This window comes from Calidris pugnax, unplaced genomic scaffold (assembly GCF_001431845.1).
Source record: "Calidris pugnax isolate Ruff unplaced genomic scaffold, ASM143184v1 scaffold54, whole genome shotgun sequence".
Taxonomy (NCBI): Eukaryota; Metazoa; Chordata; class Aves; order Charadriiformes; family Scolopacidae; genus Calidris; species Calidris pugnax.
The window spans coordinates 16212163-16230147 of NW_015090864.1; the positions used below are offsets into that span (position 1 = coordinate 16212163).

The following is a 17985-nucleotide window of genomic DNA, read 5'->3' on the forward strand; positions in this document are numbered from 1 at the left end:
TGTATAGAAAATACTTTATTAGTCTTTTGCTTCTCAAAGCATTTTGTCTTACCATCAGTTGTATAGTCTATCCACATGCAATAGTGTTGTTGATATTTCAAAGTGTTGAATTGACCACACTTGGATTTTTAAGAGAGCATTGAATAGCAGTTTTCACCACAAACTCAATGAATTTAAACTGCCATGCAATGAAGAGTCCTAGAAAGGATACATAGTTGGTTAAAAATGTAGGAATTAAAATGCTAGTTAGCTAACCTTTCCAACCATTTCATCTTACCTGAGATACAAAGGAACCACCATAACAAGTTTAGAGTTTTAATCATTATTCTTTTTACCTTTTGCAGTGGTGGCATTCAGCTAGAAGACACACATGAATTTTTTCTTTCTATATTAAAGCGTAGACTTGCATGGTTTTACAAAATTAATTTTCACATCTACCCCCACATGCTTTAACCAGCTTTAGAGCTTTTATACGTGTTACAACCTTCACTTGCCCAAGCATGACTATAACTTTCTTTTTATAAAACTAAAAGGCCCAAGCAAATGAATAAGCCAAAAACATTCCCAGAACTTGAAGCTTGGAATTTTTGTTGACCAATTACTCAATAAAAATTTTGAGGAACAGACCTTTTCTCTAATCAGAGGAAATTTTTAGATGTAACTTATATTAGTGAATTTTTCATTCCCTACTTCATAGTTATGTCTTTAGAGATGGAAGGAAGCAGATCAAGGTCTCCAGTATTTGCTGGCTGACATACACAAGTCAGGCAGGCAGGTATTATTGCTTGCTTGCAGACTACACAGTGTCTTAAAAAAATCTCTGATCTCATAAAGCTTCCAAAATCCAACAGTCACTCAAGCAGTTTGTGGTTGGAGTGAGTCCTTGAGTGCTTCTAGGGAGATGTTTTACTTCTTTTTAAAAAATATCTGTCTAACTCCACTCTAGAGAACGATATGCAAATCACAAATACTTTGATTGAATATGACCTGAATAGAATGCTAATTCAAGCCACCCCTTACATTTTACTTACCAAAACTCAAAGCATTTAGCTGCCACAATAAGTGTGCATGGTAGTGTTTTTCCACAGCACAGACTTTAGGAAAGTGTATAAATTTCCAGCACTAGTAAATATATTTTATGATAACTACATCACACTCTGTTCATAAAGCAATGCTCAGATGACTCAGAAATTTGAGTTGATGATAGGAAGTTGACTCCTCAGTACAAAATAATTTGTTCCTTGTGTTTTTCTCTAATAACAACAAAGAAACAGTTTAACAATCTTGAAAAGTAACTTCCACTTCATGTTCATCATTGCTTTCATTTTTTTTGATATCATACATTTAAAGCTACAGATATGAATGACTGTGTGAATTACACATGGACCTTTGCCCACAAACAGCTCCAGCTCATTTCTTGCTCATCACATTTAGTTTCATATTTGTATGAATAAAGCTGAGCTGTATTCATACCATCTATACATTTATTTATGCTGTGTTCTAATTGAACATTTTCTAGTACATTTACTAATCTAAAAACAGACTATAAGTTGAAGAATACCACTCATCTTCCAGTTTATGTAAATGTATGCACTGTTGCCACCCACACATCTAAAAACATAAGATTATAGATCAGTCTTCTTGCATGCCACAAAAAAAACCAGCTTTAAAATACCTTGGCTCATTATTTGAAATAAATGCTATTGTATGGATCTATGGTGAGAATATCCTGCTTTTATCCCCAGACTTTGATATGTAACCCCACTGGTTTTGATTATAATGATCACATATAGGCAGAGAGACAGACACTTAGACCATTGGACCTAAAGCTATATTAACTTCAGAGATCAAAATCAGTATACTTGGAATTGAATACAGAAGAGAGTTTGAAGTCAGTTCACGCATACCAGTAGATCTGACATACTTTTAAAATCCTAGTATGGTCAGATTTTGTACCCTGTTCCCAGGATAAGATGCAACTTGAGAGACATTGCAAAATTTGTCACTACTCTGGAAACTGTGGTGTCTCTTTGCTGCAGTTCAATGTTGTCTTCAGAGACAGAGTAGTTATAGTGCACTTCAGGAATAATCAGACAAACAAGAGAAAAAATCTGCACCATGTTTTGAGGGTATTGCTGAGAAGCCAGGCAGAACCTTTCAGTAGGGAAAGGTAAATGGACAGCTTAAATCTTTTTTTCCTCTGACTGGCTGCTGATAGTTTATTTGCAGCTGCCCCTTCTTAACTTTTATATAATCTTCATACACTGCTGGAGATAGACAGACAGACAGAATGACAGTATTCACGTTGATAGTAGTGTTAACAAATTTGGAAAACCAAAACTGAATTACTGGTTCTTTCTCAATTTCCTATACTACCTCCTCAGTAGTCCTTGGGAAGGAAAGGCAAGGTAAAAGTCATGCTCCTGTAAAATGAAAAAGAAAGCAAAATGTGAAAAAGCAAGTAAGTATGAAAAAGGAGCAGGATATACAAAGAAGAAAGATTGATCAGGGTAGTGGCAGCATAAGGGAAGGATAGTCCCCAACATGTTGCTGAGCTAAATTATGAAAGGAAAAGAACATCCATGGCATAGTTTACTATTTTGAATGTCCATTACATGTAGTAGGTAAGCAGGCTGTTTTAATCTTAATAAAATTATTTTCCAGTGAATTGAAAAAAGCTTTTTTTTTTAAAATGTCACTCCATTGAGATTAAAAAAAAAGTTCTTTATTCTCTCTATCCCACCAAAATCCTTTTATATATTAATCTTCTCTTGAAAACTACAATGAAATAATAATAGAGAAAGTGTTTCAAATAAAAATATGCTGTAAGATCCTGGGCTTCATCACTTCTGGATTATCAGATCTGCCTATTGCTTTTTGTGGGATGAATTTCATATCCCATAAGACTCTTTGTACATTGGAATGTTCATGATGATTGAATTCTTTCTTAATATTGCACCAAACTTCTTACAGCTGAATGTATATTCAAACTATCTGTCCTTAAGGACTCCAATTGGTTATGTAAAATCATACCTTTTAAACAAAGATAAGAAATAATTTTTATTACTAGTTTTATTTAGCTACATTACTTTTGCATAGTATGTTTATATTTAGTTGGAAATATGCTTCTGAAGTCCTGTAACAACCTGAGATGGGAAAACCTTTAAATTTAGTGTATTTTAAAATGTCCTGCAAGTTTACAGTTTTAAAACTATTTTACATTTTTGCATTTTGTTCCCTTCTTGACAATACCTTGTCATTGATATGCAGAGTTATCTGCCCATTTATTGTGTCTTTGCACAGAAAGGGCGTATCCTTCTTTAAATAATTATATGAGAAGTAGACAATAAATACAGATAAAGTAGAGAGGGAGCTGTAGGGTTGATTCATGCTTTGTAGATATATAAAAACTTGCAAGTATGCATGTGTACTTAAAGTGTGTATTGTATTATAGTTCCCTTTAGGCATTCAGGCTGTATGTATTTCTCCAAAGTGATGAAAAGCAACATTTAACCTTACTGGAGTGTATGAGAACTATATTCTTATTTTGTATTTTATCAGTGCGTGTTCAAGAGGATTTATTTTCAAGAGTGCTATCCCCATTGTAATAGGCACAATTCAGATGTGTTGGAGAAACACAGTCCTTGTCCCAAGAACCTTTCGGTATAGTTGTAATAAAGTAGGTGACTGAACAAAGTAAATGGACAAAAAGGGACAGATAGCAGGTAGGAAAAACAAAAAAAAAATATGAAGCTGTACTCAGAAGGATTTTAAAATTCCTATCTATCATGGCATAAAATCAGTTGAAGTTCACTGAAGCTATGTATTCTAGAGAAGCAGTAAACATCTCATAGTAGGGTACCAGTAACCAGATGTTCAGAATACTTCACTGAATCCATCAAGCCCTACTCTTCTTTCTCCCTTCTTTCCCAGCATTTTGTGGGATTCAGCTTAGCAGCAGCTATTTTGTCACAGGGGAGAAATTCACAACTTGCAGAGGACGAGTCAGTTATCATGAGTCCTGAGACAGGTGAAATGGTTTAATATCTGGAAGTGCACCACAAGCTGCAGACAAGTTTGTTCTCATCCTGCACCCATTTGCAGAAAGTGCCCAGGTTTGCCTGCCCCTGTACTCCTTCACCAGTTTTCTAAGGGAGGAGGAGAAAGATGAGAAAGAAGAGACAGTTCCTGCCCAGCCTGCTGATTGCCAGCACGTTCAGGTGTACCTTAGCCCAAGCTGCATCCTTTGAACCTCCTCTTCCCCCCAGCCATGCTTGAGTGACTCCCAAAGGTTGTTATCCAGAATGGAGATATGTTTCGTGGGGGAGAGAAGATGAAAGAGATGAATGAGAAGAAGGGAAAAGAAGCTAGGTGCAATCTTCTAGGATTTTTCCCACCCCAACCAGAGAGCTTCAGTTCCCATCTCTCTGCATTCAGAGTGAGCGAGTGAGGCTGCCCCAGGGGCTGCTCTGACTTTAGTCCCAGAGAGCAGAGACCTGATACGAGAGGGAATCAGCGCAGTAAGTGTCTGCCCTGCCCATCTTTTGCTTTTACTGGAGTTCCTCGTTACTGGATTTTGTATGTCTGCTAGCTCAGAGTGTTCCCTGGCACACAGGACTTTATGTCTGAAATCTATCACCTTTGTGCCACCAGAGCAAAACATTAACAAAAAATTAGAAGAGAACACTGCAGACCTTACAGGAGCATCTCCTTAGGAGGTTGTGCATGGTGCATGTTGTCTTACCCCTTCACTCAGCTGAAAGAGGAAATCAGGAAATAGGCCTGAATTTTAGTTTAGAAACAGTGAGTTAGCTTAACCTTCATTATGCTTTGATTGTGGAGTATATTTTATTATTTATAATTTAATTTTATGAGAAGTATTTTCATAGGAATATATGTAACATAACACTCAAACTAGGTGCCTTAATATTTTCCAGTGTGCAATATGGTGTTGAAAGTTAGCAAAATGCTGGCTGGATCTAGAATGATACTTTCTTGGATAAGCTTCTACCATATGCTTTTATTTAAAGTATTTTTTCTTTTAGGTTAGATTTATAAAAAGCATGTGAGAAATGTCTTTTTTGGAAGTGTTACGCAATTAGAAAATCACAGTGCTAGAAATTTAGCATCCTTTAGGAAATGTTTCATGTAAAAGAAGGCAGATACTAAATCAAATTTTTTTTAAAAAAAGGCAAGTCCTACCACCAAGTGGAAACGCTATGTCAGTCTACAAGATGTCATCACCAGCACAGCAGATAGAAGCAGCGGTTGTATTGAAGTAGAAGTCTTTCTTTGGTTCCAAGGAATGTTAAGCTCTATGTGAACTCTGACTAGCTTCCCAGTACAGATATGAATCTTGTTGAAGGAGCTTGTCCATATTTCCTTCTGATTAGAAAAAATCAAATAAAATTTGTTTTACAGGGCAGAAAACTTAAAGAAGCCAGAAAAAGAAGGGCATTAAATATTCTTTTTATAGTTATTCTTTATTCATTGTTTGCATTCATGTTCACAAGACTCCAGAGTATTGAATAGGCCGATCTTTTATCTGTTTTATATGAGCAAGGGAATACTCTGGAATGTTTCCAGAGTATTGTTCTACGCTTTCCACTGTTTTGGAAAACTTGTTGTAGAAACATCACATGGTAAACCCCTTATTTAAAGATTAATACATGCAAAACTGTATTCTTTCTGAATACCACTTCTATATTTCCTGCTTCCCACCTCTGCAATGACTGTGACCAAAGGAAATTGAGTACTTATAAATTATTGTACCCATACATGGAGCATCACTAACATCTGAGATTTTGTCAGATTCAGGATTTATTGTTGCAAAATGTGTTTATGCTTTTTCTGCTTTAAAATCCCCTTGAGCTACTTCTTTTATAGAAGTGAAAAATTCTAGAAAGACATCTTCACAGAAAAGAGAATTACTAGCCCATTTTTATTACTGTCTTGCTCATCCAGGGATCCATACTCATTTCACACTGACACTTTTACAAATTCTTATGTTGATGCTTATGTTATCTTGTTGGAAATGATAATTTTTCTATTGGTTATTTCGTGATTGTAGAGATAGTTTTTTAAGGAAGCCGTGCTATCAGACAGTGGAAGGTGGCGTCATTCATGATGCATGAATATCCAAGTAAATATTATGGCTTACCCTCTTACCTCTTACTGTTGCCCTGAGCAACAAAAGACTTTCCATTTTTGTTGCACCTTTGGTATGCCAGAAAGCATAAATCCCAACAATGAGAGTCTGCAAAGCATGTCTTCAGAGCAACAATTCCTCCTCCCAATCTGGGGCACTACAGACTGGTCAGCCTCGTGTTGGTCTCTGGGGGAATTATGGAGAGAGCCCTCTTGGAACACATTTCTGGGCACAAGAAGGAGAAGATGATTTGGAATACTCAGCATAGATTTACCAAAGGTAAACCTGCTTACCTTCTATGTGTCTAATTTTATAGAGGAGAGCAGTAGATGTCATTTACCTTGGCTTTAGAAAGGTTTTCAACACGGTTTCCCACAGCATACTTCTGTCCAAGTTAGGATGTATTGTATCCTAGATGTGTGAACAACCAAATGGATTAAAAATGGTTGGATGATCCAATTCAGACGGTAGTAGTTAATAATAAGTAGTTAATAATGATCAGCCTCCTCTACAAGGGGAGTGCTGAAGGGCTCTCTCTCTTGGGACCTGTCCCATGTAATGTTTGTCAGTGACGTGGGGAAGGACACCAAATCACCAGTTGGGGCAGGGGGGATGGTTTGGATAGAGTCAAGGGAAGGGCTGCCATTCAGAGATACCTGGGCAGGGCTGGAGCCAGCCAACAGGAATGTTAGAAAATTCAGCAAGGACAAACGCTAAGTCCTGCATCTGCGAAGGGCTTGCACTTGCTCTTGCGGTGATACAGGCTGGGGCTGACTGGCTGAGGAGCAGTTTTACTGAAAAGGGCATAGAGATTTTGGTAGAGAGCAAGCAGAACATTAGCCAGCAGTGTGTCCTGACAGCAAAGAAGACACAATACTGGGCTGTATGAGCAGGAGCACAGCCAGGAGATTGAGGGAAGTGATTGTTCCCCTTAATACTCATTCACCACACCTGGAATACCGCACCCAGCTTTGGCCATCCAACATAGGAAGGACATAGATGAACTATAATAAGTTCAGCAGAGGACCACCAGAACTGCAGCACTTGCCCTTTGAGGAGAAACTAAGATAATTGTGCTTTTTCAGCCTGGGGAAGAGAGAGCTTCAAGCAGCCTTAATAGCAGCCTTTCATTACCTAAGAGGTCAGTCATCCAAAAGATGGAGCTAGACTTTTCAAAGTCCTGCATGGCAAGGAGATGAGAGACAACAAATATAAACTGAAACCAGTGACTGAACATTGGAAAAACTTTTTTTCTCTAAGAGACCAGTCAAACATTGCAATAGGCTGCCCAAAGAGGTTGTGTCATCTCCATCATTGGAGGCTTTCAAGATCAGGCTAGATAAAACCCTGAGAACCTGGTCTAACCTTGTAGCTGTCACTGCTTTGAGCATGACATTGGACTAAAGACCTCCTGAGATCCTTTCTATTTTTAATTATTCTATGACTGTGCAATCCTAATATAGTATCACAATTCTGTGCTATTTTAAAGCTGGGATAGTAATAGCAAAATCTTCTTAATTGTTCTGAATATTTAAATGATTTGGCTGTGCATTGCTCTTGCTTTTGGAACCCAGAGATGCTACATATGCTCTGTACATTCTCCAAACAGCTTGCATTTGTGCTTATTTGCTGGTGTGACGTGCTAACTGTGCAAAAAATTTTGGACTCTCGCCGTAGAATATAGATACCTGCCAACAGAAAATGAAGGCTACATAGCACTGCAAATGCTTTCTCTGTCTATGGAAAGTGACTCTTGTGTGCCAGAAAGAAGCATTTATACCACATGCTTTTTTACTGCTTCTCACATCTGTTAACATTTACATGTGTCAGAAAACAATACCTGAACAGTAAAGGGAAGGGATACATGAAGTTCAAGGGCATTGCATCAAGAAAAAGGACGTTATATTGCACCGGTGCATTGGAATAAAAAAAAAAAGACTTCTTGGACTTGTCAAATATATCTAATATGTAGGTATGGTCTGTGTATACTATCTACGAATACATTTCCATACCTGAATTGGACAACCCAAGTTGCCAGTAAATTGAACTGAACCCATGAAAGGGTCAAGGAGTGGCAGTCAGGAAGTGAAAGAATTATAACTTTCTCGGTACATATAAAAAGAATAAAGTTTTATTTCATTTAAGGCAGTATTTATTTAAAAATCTTCAAAGTTGGATTCCTAAATATGGACCTACTTATATTGAAATATTTTGCATTTTCGATAATCTTCTCTTCAGCTGGCTTTTTGTTAGCACAAAAGGAGTAGGTTGACTGACAAATATTGCTGTATATCCTCGGTCCTTAGAGGCAGCTACTGTGTTAGTCTGTGTTTCCAAGAAAATTTCTTTGAAGTTGTACTGTGAAAAACCTGAGCCATGGTGTAGTACAGGATTTTGTATGACGTGGCAGTTCTTATGGATGTTACCACTGGCAAGTGATTTGGAAGAAAAGCGAATTAGAGAGGAACTTATCCTTGATCTCCCAAACTCAGAAGGAAAAAAATCAGTATTTCATACCTCTAAAAGAATTGCTGTTTGCCTTGGTTCCATTCATACCACTAATTCTTAAGACATCTATTTGGGTACTTTTAACCAGTGTCATGTAGTAGGCTCTTCGTTGATACCTAACCCTGATTTTCCAAAATGCATCTGCAATAAAAAGCACAGTTCCCCCCCTGACACACACATACTATTTTTATTGCTTAATATAGAGTTCTGCATGGAAAATGGCAGAAAAATATCTATTTTCCCAAGTTTTCTGAGCCTAGAAAGAAGTGTTGGCTAAAATAAATAAATAATCTTGAATTGAGTCCTACCTAATGTAGTCATAATAAAGGCAAAGATCTCTTTTTTATTTTTGTTATATTTCTACTTAATAATGTATCTCCAAAACTTTATTTTGTGATGAACTTCTGCTCTTAACAAACTGATAACAAGTCTTAGGCTGAAGTTATTATGAAAGTTTGAGTTCCACACTCACTATGCTGAAGAAGCCTTCCACTAGGTCTGTGAAGATGCAGTGAATAATCACATAAGGCATATAGTTTCCTTGCCCCCAAATTTGAAACTTATGGCTTTACCAAAACCACCGTATGAACGGTATTTGCATACATATTTGGGGGTTTGAGTCAGGGATATGAAGGATCTATACGAGTTTTCCTCTGTAAGTTAGACAAGAAAGTTGAGAGGCACCCAAAGAAACACTTTATAGTTTAAGCTGATGAGAAGTCAGCCGGTGGAAAATAGCAAGGAGGAAAGATCTTCATCCAGCAATATTTCTGAAGAAAAAAATAAAGAAGTTAAGCGTTGGATAAGACTTGCATTCTGGGCTTTGTGCTTTGTAGAGCAGCTTTCTCACTACAGGGTTGTGCTGCTTGGTCTTTCTGTCAGTTGAAGTCAGTGGTGGAACTTCCACTGACTTCTCTGGTTGCTGCCCCTGGCCCAACACTTGCCTGGAGTTTAAGAATATAAAGCTTTCTCGTATTATTTCTTCTCATGTCATTTTATCTCTGGCATATCCCTTCAGGAGTGTTCACACTTTAAGAATTCTTACCTAGCTATTTGTACATAGGCATCTGACTACATTAATGGAAATTATAGGAAAACTTGCTAGAATAAATTATTACTGATGCTTAATTTACATAATACTCTTTTTGACGTATTCAGGCCCATCACAGCCACCTTTACAAGTTACATGTAGGGGTCAAAGGGTGAAAGGTGACTGGCAAGATGCTTGTTTTGTACATTTGGCTAACACAAATACTTCCTCAAGTATAAAATGCTTTGATCTCTATAAGCAAATGCCATATGTGTGCAGCTGTGGCCCATGCCTCATGAGTGCTGGAAGGTTAGAAAAAGGTAGCCTACGAATTTGATGTCTGCATTCAATTTATGCTTTTATATTTAGCAGTTCATAATTTTGTGTAATATTTTAGCTGTATGAAAAATATGCACTGGAGTTGAGTGATAACAGATTTCTCTGTGGTTTGACTCAACATTGTTTGGGTGAACAAAGAATCCTAAGTATTGCAGACTGAAAATATAGGTTTTAATTAGAGCTGTCTGAGCTTCAAAATACCTGAACGCACATTAAGCTTGGCAGATTTTCAGAAATCTGGGGATTGCGTGGAGCTGATTTAAGCTAAGCAGGAGCCTTCTGTTTTCCAGCATAGATTGCATTTGCAGTTGCATCACTGACTTGCAACACACTGAGGAAGTAAGATCCAAAACCATTATTAATGGTTTTCTGATATGTAAAAATGTTTGATCATGAAGGCTTGTCTTATGTCATACTTGTGTTGAACAACACCATAGTCCAAGGGAATTTCCATTGAAAAAATTTAATTACTTCCAGAGTATAGGATCTACTCCACATGACTGAAAGGCAGAATCAGCTCCAAAAGTTTGGCACCCGTTTTGAGCTTTTGTTTTTCACTTTTACATGTAAATGTTTAAGAACAATATGCCTGGATCTATATCCCTCAAGCAGTTTAACGTGCAGGGTTTGCTGTGACAATAAAAAAACCTGCTGCAGTCAGTGGGACAGGAGGGTCCATTCACATGGATCCAGCTTCACGATCAAGGCCAAAAAAAAAAGTATGGCTTTGTTTATTAAAAATGTTGAGCATGTACAAATAAACTAGTGTACCTGAGGAGGAAACTGTGATTTCAATTTAAAGCATATGTAATTTCTACTTACAAGGAAAAATTCATGTCACAGCCGATAGACAGGTGTGGTACGATAAACAGAAAATCAGACACAAAAATGTCAAATTAACAGGTACAAATACAATAAAATATAAAGCAGGGTGCCCTATGTGTATGTTAATACATATAGGTATACAAAAGTATACATATATAGTTATACATACATATATAATATGGTGTTAATATGATTGCTAGTATTTTATTATGTGTGTGAGTAAATTCATTCAATTGTTCTAGATATGATTTGAATATTATTTAAATAAAAGCATACTTATTTGTTTTTCTGATGCTGTTTCTCTTTTGTATTTTTGCTAGCTCCTACTGCCTATGGTAGGCTCTACAGATGAAACTCTGCAGGAAGCAGCAGCTGGTTGCATAGCAAACATTCGCAGATTGGCTCTAGCAACAGAAAAAGCTAAGTATGGCTGATGCTTTAGCAGCTTTTACTAACACACTTGTTTTGCAATATAGCTACATTTGAATACATGATTACTCCTAGCATCTCTATTTCATAGCAGAGCTCATTTATATGAGGATAATTTAACAACAAAAATAAATCTGTGGAAAATTGTTTGTTTTTACATTATTGGTTTGTCACGTCTGGGTTTTATAAAACACTCACACCTAGTTTCGTGTGTCTTTAAGTTTTATATCTTTCAAAAGACTATCCGTTAAGATATGTCAAAGACTTTTTCTACAATTAATACGCTTGTATTTGAAATCCATTGTAGATATAAGTGGTTGTATGTAAGTATCTGTGACATTACAATAAATTTTCCTTCACTGCGTGTGTGGTTGAGCAGTGATTTATGAATGTCTTGAACAATTCCCTTTGTGCTAAACTTGTCCAATCATCCTGTCATTATGTTTTTGCCTGTTTGATCACTTGCAATTCACAGGAGAGGACAAAATACAGATACATCAATCTCACATCTGGTGTTATACAAGGACTGCAAACAGCTGTAGCAATAGACATCACTCCAAATTTCCTGTTTCTACCAACATCAAACAAAGTAGTGCTTAATTTTATAAGTAGCTGGTGAAATGTGTTTTAATTAACATGTGCTTAGCTCGAATTTAAATCTACCAGCTGTAAATAAAAACTGGATAATTACATTTAAGTTTACACATTATCTTATTGTGGTTCTTTTGTTGTTTTTAGACTGAGGACAACATTGTATTGATGTAGTTGCATTGTTTTCTGCATAAAATTGTATTCAGAATTAGAGTTGCTTTTATTAACCACATAAATAATGTTTGATATTATAGATTACAGACCCACTGTACGTACCGTGCTCAACAAATGATACTAAAGTATTTCCCTCAGAACAGTAATGTCTTAATTACAAGCACAGACTGCTGACAAAACTGAAAAAGCCCAAATGTTTAAAAACTTGAATTTATCAAGTACTGACTTCTGAATGATTTTTTTTTTACTGCCCTTAATTGTATTGCTTTGGAAGTAGTTTGTTATTTCATTATTTTTTTTCTAACCAGCATGGCTACTCGAGGCAGCTAATTTTACTGCTGACAGAAGCTTCTAAGGAACACATATTGCAAACCCCGCTTTTTATTTATGTTTTCTCTGAAGCAGACATGAAGGCTCAGTTAAAATTTCATTTTAGAATGCTGCAATTCTGATAAAGGAGGATTGCATGGGGTCCTTACGGAAGGTGTAGAGAGTATTTGAAAAGAAACAAACTACGGGCAGGTGCTGACAGCGTGGAGATCAAAATATTAATCCAAGCAGTATTTTTTGATCAAGGCAAACACCAACATAGTCATGGGGTCATCAGAAGTTCCATCGGCAACCAGTGACCAAGCAGATACTGTTTTAGGCATTTTCCAGCTTTGCCCGATAGGGCTGGCATGTTATTTTGAATAAATATATCCCTGTTATTATACTGATGTCACAGCTGTAGAAGTATCATATGCTTCATCACTATACCCAAAAATACTTCTACAATAAATGCTAATTGCCAAATTCATTTGGAGAGGAGATGCTTGATTTTATTTTTGTCTTTTCTGTGAGAGAAGCCGTAGATCCAAATAGTTTATAGAAGTCTTGCTTATGAAAAATATGTAATATAGTGGCTTATTTTTCTAACTGTTGAGGGGAAAAACCTCCCTGACGATAACTGTTGTCCTTAACATGACCTCTCAAGGCACTCCAGATTATTTAGCATGGATTTCAAATGGAGTAAGTTCTAAGGTAAACTTAATTTTGTGACACAGGCATCAGGGCAATAAATGTCATGTTCCCAACAGTGAAATGGCCTCAGCTTGCCACTCTCTCTCACGCTGGTAGCCCTTATGCCTCTTGAGTTGTTGGTCTGAAGCCTTTATTTTAAGGCCTCAGACAGTTAATCCCAGACTTAAGCTGACTTATTTGTCCTGTTTTCTTTTCCTTTCCCATGCCTGCAGTTTTTCAGTTCTGTACAAGGAGAAGAAATGCTGAAATTGATACAGATCACCACACAGGCAAAGGATCAGTATTAAAAAAAAAATACATCTTTTTTGGCCCAAACTGGTGGATTCCATGTAATTGATACAAAGAGATTTAGTTGTTGGAAAACGAATAAATGAATGTGATCCCTGCCCTCTTTGAGCGGCGCAGTACAGCGTGTACATTTGAAAAGCTTCCACTTTCTCCGCAGGGCTGTGTTGAGTTTCACAGCACTGGAGCCCTCTGAAAAGGGATCCTCACAAAGCTGGGTCCCACTTTGCTGCTCACACAGCCCTCCTGGCAGCCCCCGCCAGCCTATTCAAGCCCTGGCACGGGCTGGAGCAGCCTCAGCCGCCTGGTCCCGGCATTCCCACCGCCTATAACCGGGCACCGGCCAGCTCCTGCGGCTGGAGGGGAAATGCCTTCACTCCTTTCTCTTTCCACCAGCTGCTCCTTGTCCACATAAACCTGTAGACTCTTAGGAAGTACAGTTACACTGAGCACCGGAGCTCAATATTACGTTCCGTGCAGAGCAATTTGATGTGCCAGTTCAACGTAGAGTCGTATTTTAGTCGCAAAACTGAAGTGACTTAAAAAGGGGGATTTGGCCTCTCTCCTGTTCATTTGCCGTTGCCTGCTCAGTCTTGCTCCCTCCTTGTTTTCACTATGTGATTTCTCTGTCTTCACGGTCTTGTAATAGTTTCAGTTTATTTGCAGTGAAGTTACCGTCAGCAGAGAGTATCTGTCACTTCTCACAATTTTGGGAGCCAGCCCCCAGCTCTGCATGGAGCGCCACGCTCCAGTTTACAGCCGTAAAGCCAGGCCCGCTCTGCACCGGCTGCTCATTTGCAGCGTCGTTCCTCCTTTTCATTAAAATGTCAGAAAACAGAGGCCAATTAAGAAGAGTTGTCACGAGAAAGTGTTGGTTTGAGTATGGAAATACCATAGTTGATGAGAAAAAAAGCAAGAGAAGAAATCTTTCACCTTTATGCAATTATTTCTGGAAGCTTAAAGGCCCACCCCGTCTTTCAGTCTACGCGTCTGTCAGCAGCAAGATAGCTTTTCTTCTACCACTCCGTGACTTTATGATTTATTGCTTGGTGACAGATAACCATTATCAATAATTTAATTGTCCCAGGATGTTCAAACTACACATTTGAATCTGGGATTTATGTTCATTTCCTCTTAATGCTCATGCTAATGACAAGTGCATGTGTTCTGACACACAATATTGTCTCCAAGTTGTTAGGGAAATATAAACTTCACGGCCTGGGTGCAATGGATCTGCGATATATTAGGGGCTTTGTTATTCTGCTCTGTCACTGAAACTTTTCTTTGGCGAGTAAACGAGCTTGAGATTCATAGGGCTGTCTTGAGAATTGACTCACTAATTAGCTTTAGGCTAACTGATCACTTTGTGTGAGAGCACGGTACCTCTTTCATTCCATGTCTCCTAAAATGAGTCGAATGAGCTGCTGACGCCGGGGGTCAGATGTGAATCGTCCCAGGAGGCTGAACTAGATAATATGTTAGTTTAAGAATTTCATCTCATAATAAATTAAATGGTTGTTCCTTGCACATTTCCACCACAATAATCGTTGTTTTACACATGACAGCAGGATGACAGCCATGGAAACATGTAGCTTGTTTCTTCAGCAGGATTATTCGTGTTTCCATGCGGGCTGCTTGCAGAGTTTATTTCCAGAGTCAGAAGCTAGCTGCTCGCCCACTGTAAATTGTGGTTTGTCTCTTCTTTAGCCACTTAAGCTTTGCCACACACTGCTCAGGATCCAGAACAACAGAAGGAAGCAATGCTGCATCTTGGCCACTTCCCAGTTCAGACAACCTGATCTTCTGCTGCTCGGTGGCCTGGCACGTGCCAGGACCAGCCTGTCTGCAGCCTCAGCCATTGCAGTGGGAAGTTACGCTGACCCCTTTTCTAAGGGAATTCATTTTAATAATTATTGTTCCATCTCCTGCTAAAACAGAGATGTCCCTCAATGCTCAGTATTTTGCTGCTTTGGCTATTGAAACCAGCCAAAAGTCATCCATTTTCATGAATCTTTTACTTGAGTGCGCTTTTACATTGAAACGTGTGCTTTTCATCCTAGTGCCTAGTTATCGGTTCACTAATAGTCATGACTTGCTGGGAAGGATATCCATGGACAGCATCACCGTGGCTTGTGTTTATCCTTTTGACTTGTTTCTGTTCTATCTGCCAGACACCATGCAGTTGGCAAGTTCTCTCTCTTTTCCTGTTGTTGTCATTGGCAAGTTATGTGTTTTATCCTTGTCTACATGGAGCACGGTACCCTTCAGCTGCTTGATCTTTCTTCTACGACAGCTGTCATCAATGCTACTTTGAACAAAAATGTTTTCTTACCGAAAGGTTCATAAACTCATATAAGGAAGCTTTGACTTTAGCTACCAAATTATACAATATGGCCTAATTCTGTCAATTTTTCAGTTCTCCGATGGCACAAAACCATCTTAACTAATTCCATGTGTTTTCTTCCATGATTTGGGAATCCTGACATAGTGACAAGATAGTAGTTGGCCAGTCAAAACCTTTGCTTGTTGTCATTTTGAGTGTGTATTGGAGAAAGGCCAGAAGAATGTCTTTATATGAATGCTGAACCATGAAACAATAGGTCATAAACCAGCAGTTTGCAGTCAACTCCACATTGCATCAGGATCCTGGAGTGCCTTTAAAGCTTCTCCACTCTTCATTAGGTGGCAATCTGCCTAGAACATTGAGGGGGGGGAGCCAAAATTGTTCCTTACAGTCTTGGTGGTAAGGTTTTGTCCAACCATGCTGTGACCCACTCCACTTCTCCAAGAGGCTTGGTGAAGGCAGGGCAGCAGCACAGGGCACCTGTGATTCGGTGGGGGCTCTGGCAGCAGAATTTTGCTCCACTGGCCAAGCCTTGAACTGTACCTTCTAATACCCAGATTAAATAACTAGGGATTTGTGTACTGCTTCTGGAAAAAAAAAAAAAAAAAAAAAAAAAGCTTTAGTAAAAACAGTAATTAAAAAGTTACAGATGCTGATAAAATTAAAAACATATGATATGGAATTGAAATGATTTAGTGTTGAAAAATGTTGGTTGATTCAGTAGTAGTTAAATTTCCAAATAACTTGTCTTGAACAAGCAAATAGTTTTAAGCATTTGGCTATGTGTCTTCTTTTAAAAAAATGCGAACGCAGATCATGTTGCTGGTTCCCTCTACCACAGACTGGTAAAGGCTGCGCTATAAAATTAGTGCAGTAAACCACTCATCTTTCCAGTTGCCGCATTCTCTTCTCCAATCGACAGCCTTTTGGGGCCTCCTTGGCTCCTCAGCAAAACGCACCAAGTGCAGTTCTGTTGCTCTAATGAAAAAATAACAACAACGTCTGGGAAGCCATAGAATGATGCAATAACTGTGCTGCTCTGCTTCCTTTAATGTGATGAAGCTCGCATATTTGCCTGGCCCCAGCGTTTTACTCCTGCCAGTATTGTACTGTAAAGAGACTTGGCAGAACACGTTCAAAGGCTGTTCGTGGTTTTTCACTCAGCATTAAACCTTCCAATGACGGAAGGGTGGGGGAACCCATACTGGGACAAAAAGACACTCGAAAAGTGAAAAAGAAAGAGGAGAAGGAGGCTGGTGGTAGATGGTCAGCAGTTTTAGTAAACCTTGGTTATGGGACTGGGGTTGACCAGGACCAAGCTGAGACCCGCTGGCGGACAATACAATGTATTGAACCACTGGATCTTCTCTGCCCACTTTGCAGGGGGCAACCAGCCCAAAGGAAAAACAGCTCCTGATGTTCTGAGGGAAGAGACTTGTGTTGCTTCAGTCTGATAACCAAAGTCACACCGTCCTTGATAACTGCGCTTGGTCACAAAGGGTGTGATAGTGCGAGGCTCTAGGATTGCCACTTTTGTGCTGTGTTTGCCCACTATATGGAAAATTCCTGTCCCTGTGGCTGCCAGTCTTGCTCTGCAGACCTTCGTGGAACTCACTTATGGCTGATTGTCTTTTTTAATTGCACCATTTGGAAAGCAGACTACCTAGTCCTTACCCCTGCGTGAGGTTAGGCAGGAAAATATTCAAAGTGGGGCTGGAGCAACTCCTGGAGAGAAATATGCCATGTGCACTTGCAGATGAGGGGCAAAATATGTTCAGAAGCAGAAGTTATGGTCAGATTGATGCCTCCTTCCAACCCGTTCCACAACTGCCTGTGGTGGGGTGTCATGTAAAAGGAAAAATATTTGGAAAAGCGGACATCTGTGGGCCAGCCTTGGTATGCTTCCCAGAATGTAATGACTAGGTGAATGTTTTTCAGTGCAGCAACTGAGGAATATAGGTGACTGCCAAGCACTGGATCTGATGTGGCGTGAAGAGGTACAAAACAAAGAGGAGTGATTTCTCTGAAGGAACTGAGGCCTAATTCTTTCCAAACTCAGCATTGAAAGAAAAACCAAAACCAGAACCAAAGCAGAACTCTTTTCAGTCCCTGCACTTTGCTTTTCTGATTTTTGCATATCTTTAGGACACTTCCATTGCATGGACATGCTCGTTTTCACCAGTCTTAGGGCTCTACAAGTACCAGTGTAGACTCATTATTGTCGACGCTTCTGAATAAATGCAGTTACTGAGATCCATGTTATGATTTTAGTTCCACTGTCAATTACTG

General features: G+C 38.7%; 1 protein-coding gene across 1 annotated transcript in view; it reads left to right on the top strand.

Moving 5' to 3' along the window:
• The window catches only part of ARMC4 (armadillo repeat containing 4), an 82738-nt gene extending 71313 nt beyond the window's left edge, over positions 1 to 11425 (top strand). The window contains exon 20 of the mRNA XM_014944892.1: positions 11171 to 11425. Within this exon, the coding sequence (XP_014800378.1) occupies positions 11171 to 11284 (114 nt within the window). The 3' untranslated portion in view covers positions 11285 to 11425. The remainder of the gene's footprint in view (positions 1 to 11170) is intronic.
• The last annotated feature ends 6560 nt before the right edge of the window (positions 11426 to 17985 follow it).